At 36.4% G+C, this 12,082-nt stretch overlaps 1 protein-coding gene across 1 annotated transcript in view; it reads right to left on the bottom strand.

Annotated features, from left to right (window-relative positions):
- Positions 1–12,082, bottom strand: part of kifap3b (kinesin-associated protein 3b) — a 58,757-nt gene that overhangs the window by 7,881 nt on the left and 38,794 nt on the right. Inside the window, exons 17-19 of the mRNA XM_073848409.1 lie at positions 10,969–11,054; positions 6,412–6,577; positions 6,004–6,085 (exon numbers count right to left, since the gene is read on the bottom strand). Of these exons, the coding sequence (XP_073704510.1) occupies positions 6,004–6,085; positions 6,412–6,577; positions 10,969–11,054 (334 nt within the window). The remainder of the gene's footprint in view (positions 1–6,003; positions 6,086–6,411; positions 6,578–10,968; positions 11,055–12,082) is intronic.

Here is a 12,082-nt window from a genome sequence, read left to right as displayed (position 1 = left end):
TCTGATACCACTGTACTATTTTTTTTTAAGATATTATCAAGCTGGACTGTTAATCTAGTTAATCGAATACCTGTCTCTCAGGTCGGCACGTGAAGTAGGCCTGCATTCACACACATCGTTTCACAAGCGTCTTAAGTAAAGACTGAAACTCTATTTGATTATTATGGTAACCTCTGTCACTCAGAGCTGCCCACTCAAATTAAACCATTCATCCCAGGACCCTAATGTTGCCCCCCAACCATCAGTGTATATTTGAAATGTATCACTTTACAAAGAGCCGCTGGAGAACTCGCCCCTCCATCTGGATCCCCGCTTCTCTCCTCACCCACATGACAGCCCGGCGGCAACTCAGCACCCCAGCCGTCAGTCCGCGAAGTGCCCAAATCCCCACCCAGCCAAAACAAACAGCGCATTCTCCATACAAAGCACACGGTGCATAATAAACATGTCCAGTGAAATAGATCGCATCAAGTACGCACTATCAGGGCAAGTTTAGACTACAAGAGCAAGTATGTACTATCAGAGCTGCATATCGAACACAAGAAGGGGATCTATTTCATCACAAATCAGCTCTGAGAGTTGTGAGCACAGAATTGGATGGAGAAGTGAAATGTTATTTCATCTGTACTCATATGTGTGTGTGTGTGTGTGTGTGTGTTTGTAAAGGAATGTGAACAATATATTTGGCTGCATGGGACTTGAAAGGCATGTTTATTTTTGGGCCAAAAGAGTATCGTTGACAGAGAGAAAAAGAACGTCAGACAGAGCAGAGACAGAGTAATATTGCCTGGTGCTTTGTTGAATGGCTGTGATCATACTGTTCAAATGATTAAAAGAATATTACAAAGGCTGGAAATATGTTTAATTTAGAAGATTTTAAAATGCTGTTTTATGAAGACCCAAAAACCAGACTGGTGTGAGACAATGGGTACAGGAACAATGGCTTCTGTTCAAAATACTTCTGTTTTTATGCCTTGGATTTTTGTGATGTTGTTAAATTCTACTGATAAAAGCACATCCATGATGTAATATTATCTTCATTATAGATCGCTAAAAGAGGATGTATTTGAAAAATGGACCAATATCATGAACTAATCAGCAATGTTTTTAGGACTATGTTTTCTAGCAAAAGTGCATTTAGATTTATAGCTGTCGTTGAAATATATTACGTAATGTACTACTACTACTAATAAAATTACTAAAACATAATTTTTTAAAAGAATTATTTTATAAATACACAACAGTATTTCTGAGAAAAAAACATTGTTAATTTTTTTAAATTAAAAACAATTACTTTGAGATGCTTTTGTTTATTAAAATTTAATGAAACTACTAAAATGTAATCCAGAAAATTAACAGAAAACAGAATATGGTAAAAATATAACCAAATTAAAGGGGAAAAAACTAAAACATATTTCATAGTGCCTTAAAAATGTAATTTTTGTTAAACTTTTAAGAAACTGTTGTTAAGTTGTGTTTGGGTTTAATGATTTCAATTAGGGCCTGTCCACACGGAGACGCGTTTCGCTGTATACGTATAAATTTTTTATCGTATTGGCGTTTCATCCACACGGATCCGGCGTTTTAGGAGACTGAATCCGCTATTTTTTGAAACCGGGTCCCAAAGTGGATAAATCTGAAAACGACACCCTCGCAGTTTCGTGTGTACAGCCAATACGTATATTTTGTGAAACGATGATGTCATCACATCACGTGTCGGCTGCGTCACACGTAACGGCAACAACAATAATGGCGGACTACATGATTGTGTTCGTGTTGCTACTAAGCCTACTAGCTTTATTACAGCAAAATCTATTGCTTCTATGCAACTGTTATGAGCAACAAGCGATAATGTTCGCATCTTCGTCTTCTTCTTCTTAGTTCGTATACAGCGCGAAAGGTTATGCGCATGCTCAAAGTCTTCTTCTCCGTGTATAGTGTATCTCTATGGCAGAATTACAGCACCCCATACTGGTCTGGCATATATACTACAGCGTTTTCAGTGGTTTCGTGTTTACGGATTTTTTTTTTAGAACGAGGGAAAAAAATGATCGGATAGGGAACGCACCGGCTTCGTGTGGACGGAGTCTGAATTATGCATGTTTTATTATAATTTTTAAATTAGCTATTAAAACAGAGTCTAAAAAAATTACAACTGAAAAACTGAAATAAATAAATAATTTTAAAAAATTAATTTGGGGAAAAAAACGGATTTCATAGTGCCTTGAAAATGTAATTTTTGTTAACCTTTTAATAAACTGTTGTTAAATTGTGTTTGGGTTATATGATTTCAATTAATTATGCATGTTTTATTATAATTTTTAAATTAGCCATTAAAAAAATAATAATAAAAAAACTAAAACTGAAATAAATAAATAAAAAAACTGAATTTGGGAAAAAATTAAATGGATTTCATAGTGCTTTAAAAAGTTTTGTTAAACTTTAAATAAATGGTTGTTAGATTGTGTTACGTTTTATGATTTTAATTAATTAGACATGCTTTTGATTAAAAAAAAAAAAAAATTGAAAAATTAAAACAGGGAAAAAGGAAACCAGAAAAATTTAAACGGAAAAAAATAACGCATTTCATAGTGCCCTATATTTTTTTTATAATTTCTCTGTTGTCATCTGATGATCGTCATATTGCTTCGTTTTGATGATTTTTCAATTTGAGAGTTTTTTGTTTGTTTTTTAAGAAAAATCTTAAATAAAAAAAAAATATTCAAAAACATGGTATCATGTAAAAATAAGAATTACTGGTTTACTCGGTATTCAAAGCTGAATGAGGTTATGAATTCAAATGCCTGACTTGTACAAAATAAATTGAGAAGGACTTCATATAACATCATACATCATATGTGACCCTGGACCACAAAACCAGTCATAAGGTTAAATTTGACAAAACTGAGATTTATACATCATATGACAGCTCAATAAATAAGCTTTCTATTGATGTATGGATTGTTAGGATAGGACAATATTTGACTGAGATACATCTATTTGAAATCAGAAATCTGAGGATGCAAAAAAATAAAAAAGACAGAGAAAATCACCTTTAAAGTTGTACAAATTAGGTTCTTAACAATGCATATTACTAATCAAAAATTACATTTTGATATGTTTACAGTAGGAATTTTACAAAAAATCTTCATGGAACATGAACTTTACTTAATTTCTTAATGATTTTTGGCATAAAAGAAAAATCAAAAATTTTGACCCATGCAATGTATTTTTGGCTATTGCTACAAATATACCCCAGCGACTTAAGACTGGTTTTGTGGTCCAGGGTCACATATAACATCATTTGAAAGCCACATATGCTAATCATTGTTTCTTGAACGTTTCTTCATAACTTATTTTTCACCTTCTTTCTGAACCTTGTATCATTTAGGCCTTGTCCACAATAATGCACTAATACTAATTTAGTTTGAAAACACATCTTTTTCTCTCTGTTTTGGGCTTCTGTCCACACTGAGATGGTCTTTTTGTCATGGAAAACTGAGCTCTCCAAAGTGGATAAACTGTGAAAACTGAAGCTTTTAAAAACAATGATGCATGTTTAGTCATGTGATGCATATTGTACCAATAGATTTCTATGTTTATATCGGTATTGTGCCTATTATGTGCTATTCACTTTCACTGTTGCTAAAGATATGTTACTTTGTACACTCTTCATATCAGTTTTACTCACAATTGCTGCTCTGGCAAAACATGAGGACAGTTGTGTTTTAAATCAAACACATATGTGAGCTTGACCTAGATGCTTCAGTGAATGATATTTCTGTAAATAAAATTATCCTGGCAAAAGATTTGCATCAAAATTTAATATGTCTGTTTTGTCTGTATCATTTGCGTGATCTTTTAAAAGGTTTTACAATTTCACAGTAAGGTGAATTTAACGTTTTCTGACGTTTCAGTGTGGATGAGAAACTTATGGAAAACGTATGAAAACGCTAATGTGTACGGAGAGCGTTCTGAAACAAAAACGCAGTTTCTGGATTCAGATTGATGTAGAGATAGGCCTTACTCACCCTCATGTCGTTACAAACCTGTATGACTTTTTTGCAACATTGAAGATATTGAGATATTAGGTTCTAATATGTAAAACATATGTTAATGTCCTTATGGTTTCGAAATCATTCATTTGTTATCAGTAGTTATTACAAAGAAGCGTGATATGTTTCCACAATATAAACCTTTTAATAAATGTGGTAGTTCACTGTTCACTATGACTGCTGTAGCACTATTATTTTTGTCAGGTTTTGATCAAAAATTGAGATTGGGTTTGTCAATCCAACACTTTAATTTAGTGAGATTATTTAACAAAACGAGATAAAAAAAATGAAAGTTAACTCAATAAGGCATAACAGAATGCTTCACTAAACGGGGATTTTTTTTAGCAAATACTTTTTGTCAGATGGACATTTTCCACAAGTTGGCATGATTCTTTAGGGTCTTCATGAAATGTCTGCAACATACTTTGGTTAAAATTCCTCAATGGTCATGCAAACCAAACCCGTTTTACCTTGTCAAAAACAGCTCTGTTCACAGTGCAGGTCTCTTTAAATGATAATGAGCTGCTGGCCACCCCGCCACTCTCTTCCATTTTTTTGTGTATTCGGTGGCACAATACACTTAAAAAACAAAACTAATCCAATGCGTCCTCAGTGGCTCTGATGTCAGGAGAAAATGAAGACTCTTATGTTCACTTTTACACCCAACAAAAAACCTGCATTGCTTACGAGACATTGTTATCGCTAGAGCTGCTCAAGCGTGGAAAAAATGGCAGATAACGTACAACTGGCTGAGGACAGAAATATGCTAATATGGGACAGTCTGTCAGCGGTCGTGGGCAGGGTCTGAGCAATATGACATCATACTGCTCAGAAAATCAAAACAGCTCAATAATTGAGAGTCTTTAGGTTTTTTGTGGTTTAAAAATAAGGAGTCAATGGATTTTTACCATTGTAGGGTGGTTGTGTTCACACACTGCTAAGACACATTTAAATGTAAAAGTGAATTTTGCATCCAATGCCTCTTTAATTAATTAGTATGTCATGTAAATACTAGTGGTGGGCTGTTATCGGCATTAACGTGCTGCGTTAACGTGAGACTCTTATCGGGCGATAAAAAAAATATCGCCGTTAATCTATTCTCAAAGTTGGGTTGGGAGCTGGGTCTAAACTACGTAAGCTATGATGACTTTCACCTTGATATTTTAGCGCGGATGACGTATACCTAGTCGAATTGCACTGTAGGGGGCGAGAACGAGTCTTCAACTTCTGTGAAATTACCACATCAAATGAGACGTGCAAACATGGATACAGCTATGAAGCCGCTTCAGGGCAGGTGCGTGCGTTGCTAGACCCTTTTTACTGGGGCAGTGAAAATCTGCTGTGCCCCAGTAAAATCTCAAGTTTGAGTTATAATTTACTTTGATAATCCCGAAATAAAGACATTAAAATATATGCAACAACTGAATTGACGCTTCTAAAAGCAACGCAGTTTAATGGAAGACTATGCACGCAGAAATCCATGCCCGTTCGCGTCTGTGTATTTAACGGCAACGCGCACGTCGTGCAGCCTTTTGCGCAGAAGTACTTGGTTACACAAGTTTGTATAGCTAATTATGTTGTAAATGCAATTGTCAAGCAGTTTGTGATGCATTTTGGAAACAGGAGATGAGCGCCTGATCTAATGCGCCACCTGGCCCGTTCTCGAAGACTTACTTTTAGTCATTATTTGGGTAGCACACATATTCTGAATGCCTTCAGCAGAATTCAAATGAGCCATTTTAATCTAGATTAATCTAGATTAATTCCAAGATTTAATCTAGATTAATCTAGATTAAAAAATTAATCTATGCCCACCCCTAGTAAATACAAATACTTCTATTTTTAAATTGATTGCCAGCCCTCTTATTTAAGAAAATATAGTAAAAAATATAATTTGACATGTATTTAATGCAAGGGAAGCTGATGAGGGTAACAGCTGCTCACTCACCAGACGTTGAAGTCTCCATTCTGCGAGTGGAACTGGCTGTAGAAGTCTGGACTGAGGCCTGGCTCTGGGGCCATCATCCCGTCTGCACACACACAGAGTATATAGAGCAAACAAACGTTTGAGACAGCGACCCAGCAGAGCCACTTCCACCCAGCAGCTCTCCTCATTTATCTTCCTGACAGCCTCTCACTACGACAAGCCTTTGATGACACCAACTCAACGGACAATCAAGCCAAAATACAGCATTGCAATCCCCACGCAAAAAATCTGGAAATCTAAAAGTAAGGTTTTAACTTTCCGTGTCTGTCAAGTTGTGGCACAAGATGTCAATCAAGCTGTATTAGGAGACAAGAAAACACTGACTGTCTCAGCCATGTTTTTCTGAAGGGTGTGTGTGTGGTTTCTAACCAGTGCTGTAGAAGAGATCGGGCTGCTCCAGAGCATCCGGGTCGTCGCTGTACAGGTAGGGCTCGCCGTCCTCCATCTGTCTGCTTTCCACCATCTCCAGCCACTGTGAGTTATGCCAGCGAAACTTCTCACTTTGGATCTTCTTCCCCCACTCTTCATCATACTCCTTCGTAGAACACACACAAACATGTATATTTATTCGCCTGAGATGTGTTACTACCCTCTAACCTAAATTACACCACACAGCTGTGCAAATTCATACATTTTCAAGTTGTCAAAACAGCACTGCCACTCTGTATCTCAGTGCCAGCTCTACTTGAACTCCCCACAAGAGATTTCCAATGAATATCTGAGTGAGAGGGTCTCAAACACTGTCACGCCTGGCAATCTAACATTCACCGTTGCACAGACTTCTAACACCGTCCGGACCCTCCGCAGCAGATATATTTCATCCCACAATGAGGGCTTCTGTCTGAGCAGGGTTTTCCCTATAGGCTGTGGCTACTGATGGTGCCACAGAGAAACAGAGCTCTGGTTGAATCCAGTGAGTTCAGTGATTAAAGGTGCAGAGCCCACAGACTGGGTGGAGTGCCACACACAACACACACTTCACCCACAGCCGTCCGCTTTCTGCCCAGCCTGCACTTTTTGGGCGAGATGAGGAATCAGTTGATTTTGTGTTATTGGATTCATTTGCCAACGCATGTCAAGAGTGTCTACATCAGTCTACTTCAATCTTCATAAACCTCTTCTAATGAATCAGTGCTGATCTAGTGTTTGTCTGAGGGAAGTGTGTTTACATAATTGGCCCTCACTTATTTAAGTACATAAACAATATAAATCAATCAAATCACATACAGTACTGCTCAAAAGTTTGGGGTTTTTATCTTTTTGAAAGAAGTTTCTTTGAAAAAATACAGTGATATTGTACAATTTTATTATAGTTTAAAGGGATAATTGATCCAAATATGAAAAAACTGTCATTAATTACTCACCCTCATGTCGTTTCAGACATTCATTCATCATTGGAATACAAATTAATACAAAAAGATATTTTTGATAAAAATCTGACATAGAAAAGAGGAAATTATTAAATAAAGTCAATATTTTTGTTTTCTTTGCGCACTAAAAGTATCCGCTGATGTCATATGGACTATTTTAATAATGCCCTTGACTAAAGATTTTTCTGGTTGACTATTAGTCACACGTTTATTGATAAACCATACAATTAATAATAATGAGCCTTCAATTGCCTACATAGCCTATAAGTGCATGCAAAAAAAGCTTGACACAGTGAAGCTTTTTTCGGCAAGCACTTATAGGTTATGTATAAGCCTATTGATAAACTAGTGCTTTTTTTGTTTTCGGCTTAAGAGATGAATTTGTTGGCACTGACTTGTTATCTCCACAGTAATGGATGCGCCTATATGCATGTTTCATACGAGTTACATAATCAGAGAATATTTGTTTTCTATTTGAATTGGTTCATTTAAAAGTAGACATTTCACTCTCTCTATATATATTTTTCATGTCTGTAAGGCAAGTATACACAGAGTTTCTGTCCTTCACGGACTGCGTGACTTCGCCATTTCCTGTGTATTTTTTTTTCTGCGACTAAGCAAAAATTTTGGTCGACCAACACCAGTTATGCTTTGTTTTCTTGGCAGATGATTACAGCATTTCACTAGATTTGTAGTGAGACACATTTTTTTAAAGTCTGTTTTCACTGAAGCTGGAGATTTTCGTCAAAATAAAAGCTCTACTGACATTTCCATCAAAATAAAAGCTTAAAAGTGCAATATGAATTGCTGACAGCTAGCGGTTTAAATGGGTAACGTTACTGCAGTCCAAATTCAAAATATCTCTTTCAAGTGTAGAAATTAGGAATCATACCTATGAAATATTCATTCTCATTTATTTTACAGTGCAATTGTTTTACAATATATGGATATTACTGTCATAGGGGTAACAATAGTATAAAATTGTTATTATTATTATTATTATAATAGTCTTTGTTCGGCTTCCTAAAACACCAGTGTGAATGTAATTTAGACTGAGACAGTATATCACAAATAAAGGGTTGGGTCCCTTTTAAAGTTCAGGTACAAGTCAATTGACTGACTTTTTTCTGACTAAGTTTTCTTAGTTAAGAACATGTGCTGAAGCTCTTCATTTGGAACTCTCAAAGTGCATTATATAGAATAATTTAACTTTAAAATGTAAAAAATGTTTTTTTCCCAAGTCTTCATTTGTCTTTTTTTTTTTAAATAATGCATATCGCATTGTGAGATTTTAATATTGTTACATCCCTACTAAATGGTAAAGAAAATGAATTAATTTGTTACACTCTCACGGAGCAGCCAGGAAGCACGTCTTGAATCTTTTGCACAAAGCTCACCCCATAAATAAAAACTGTAAAGTTAAACCATCTCTGCTGACTGCTGAAGTATTTATCATACTCATATTAACTGAGGTTGAGATTTTTTTTAATTAGCTCTGTACTCTGAGGCAACAGAAGGGTGCAGGGTGCAGAAGGGGGCCTGCTGGAGCTCAGAGCTCAAGGCCAGCTCTCTGTCCCAGGGACTAAAGGCCCACAGAGGCATCCTGCCGCCGCCTGCTCCGCTGAATGAAAATATGGATTAATCAGCCGAGGCCCCCTGTGGCAGAACCTGAGTAAATAAGCCCTGTTTCTCTTTTCTCTGCTCTGTCCATTCATCATGTGGACAGCAACGCAGAGCTGCGCGGGAGCCCGGGGCCAGAAGCCTAATGCAAAGCCCAAAGGGCCAGTGAGAGTACACACTCACACAAACCTGCACCCACGATTAAAGGAATCGCTCACTCAAAAATGAGCATTCTATCTTCTGGGCCTTGAACGTGTCAGTTGCGTTGCAGTCTATGCAGGGTCAGAAAGCTCTTGGATTTCATTAAAAAAATCTTCAAATGTGTTCAGAAGGTGAATGAAGGTCTTACGGGTTTGCAAACGACATGATGGTGAGTAAATAATGACAGAATTTTCATTTTTGTGTGAACCATTTAATGAGTTTAAGCAAGGCTTTTAATATCAAATTAATCAGTTCGACAGTCCACTTTAGACATTCTACTAACTATAAGTAACTTTACAACTACATGTCAATGTGAAAGTGACTTAAGTGTCTCAATGTCAAAGTAGACAGAACAATGTCTATTAAAGAGTACCTACCAAGATAATATGAGTTAATCACTTAATTAAGTTTGAGATTGCAAATAAACTTTATGAAACTTTAACTTGTCTATAAAACTTCCTGTGAAATTACCTTTAAGGGATAGTTTACCCAAAAATGAAAATTTGATGTTTATCTGCTTACTCCCAGGGCATCAAAAATGAAGGTGACTTTGTTTCTTCAGTAGAACACAAACAAAGATTTTTAACTCAAACCGTTGCAGTCTGTCAGTCATATAATGGCAGTCAATGGGACCCACGGCTTTGAGAGTCAAAAAAATATAGACAAAACCAAATTAAACCCAGTGGCTCGTGATGATACATTGAGGTCTTAACACACAAACAAAAAAACTAAACCGTATTTATATAATTTTTTACCTCTGATCCACTCACGAGCTGCAGGGTTTCATTTAGTTTTATCTGTGTATGTTTTCTGACTCTTAAAGCTGTGGATCCCATTGACTGCCATTATATGACTGCAACAGTTTGAGTTTAAAAACTTTGTTTGTGTTTTACTGAAGAAACAATGTTACCTACATCTTGGATACCCGGGAGGTAAGCAGATAAACATAAAATTTTCATTTTGGGGTGAGCTATCCCTTTAAGCAGAAAAAGTATGTAAAATGTAAAATGTAAATCTGCATACTTGATACCGACGTCAAACATGTCAGTCTGCAGAGCCAGAGCTATACATCTGCACTTTCTCTGTCACCACGGATACAAACCAGATCCCACACGCACGCTTTCATGTGGCCGAGGCTTAACGAGCGGGCTAATAAAGTGAATGAAACACTTCCCCAAACAAACCTGCCTCTCAAGAGTTCACCACCAATTACTGCTATCTAATGTCAGTGAGTGGGCATTAACTGCGGAGATTTTATCGGCACTGTAAACACACATGGTCAGCGTTGAGCAAAAACACACACACACACACACACACACGTTGGGTTTACATGTTTTATGGGGACATTCCATAGGCGTAATGGTTTTTATACTGTACAAACCGTACTTTCTATCGCCCTACACCTACCCTACACCTAAACCTAGCCCTCACAGGAGATTGTGCACACTTTTACTTCCTCAAAAAAACTCATTGTGCATGATTTATAAGCCTGTTTCCTCATGGGGACCTGAGAAATGTCCCCACAAGGTCAAAATCTACTGGTATTCCTATCCTTGTGGGGACATTTGGTCCCCACAACGTGATGAATACCAGGTGCACACACACACACACACACACACACACACACACACACACACACACACACACACACACACACACACACACACACACACACAGAAGTGTCTGATTTGGATTTGAGTGCACATATGTAATAGGGTATTTTGTGAATACTTACAGCGATAATGTCCAGAGTGTTGTCACAAACCTGCCGGATCTCCACATTTTTGTCGTGCATAAGGTCGATGAGGTAGGCTGGGGCCTCTTTAAGATATGGTTAAGGAGTTCACAGTTCATTGATAATAAAAGTCTAAAAACTGCTGTATCTCAATTACCATAATTAAAATTTTTAATCAGTGCAAAAATATTCACGTCTTCATCAAAGAAATGTCTTGATATTTTATCATGCCATGTAAATATCTATATGCACATTTTTACATTTGTGACTCTGGATCACAAAACCAGTCATAAGGGTCAATTTTTTGATATTCATTTGAATAAACAAGCTTTCTATTGATGTATGGTTTGTTAGGATAGGACAATATTTGGCTGAGATAGAACTATTTGAAAATCTGGAATCTGAGGGTGTTAAATAAATCTAAATATTGAGAAAATCACCTTTAAAGTTATCCTAATGTTCTTAGTAATGCATATTACTAATCAAAAATTAAGTTTTGATGTATTTATGGTAGGAAATGTACTAAATATCTTCATGGAACATGATCTTTACTTAATATGCTAATTATTTTTGCCATAAAAGAAAAATTAATCATTTCGACCAATACAATGTATTTTTGGCAACTGCTACAAATATACCCAACGTAAGGTTTTGTGGTCCAGGGTCACATTTTATTATAGCCAGTGATTCCTAGTACGCCATCATCATTTATAAATATTTAGTAGGCGCTCTTAAAGGGACAGTTCACCCAAAAATGCAAATTCTGTCATTAATTACTCAACCTCACATCGTTCCAAACGAAGGTCCATAAGACCCTAATTCATCTTCAGAACACAAATTTAGAATTTTTTTGATGATATTTTTGAATCCAATAGATTTCTGACCCTGCATAGACAGCAATGCAACTGATAAAATAGTTCATGTGACATAATAGTCCAAATATATCTAAAATAGTCCAAAATATCTTAATTTGTGTTCTGAGGATGATGTCTTACGGGTTTGGAACAACATGAGGGTGAGTAAATAATGACAGTATTTTCATTTTTCGTTTTAATGTAGAGATAATAGGATTAGTAGTGAAGTACCTATTTGGGCCATTTTTGCAATACAATCT

Source organism: Garra rufa, chromosome 10 (assembly GCF_049309525.1).
Source record: "Garra rufa chromosome 10, GarRuf1.0, whole genome shotgun sequence".
Lineage (NCBI taxonomy): Eukaryota > Metazoa > Chordata > Actinopteri > Cypriniformes > Cyprinidae > Garra > Garra rufa.
This window is presented reverse-complemented; position numbering and strand designations above follow the sequence as displayed.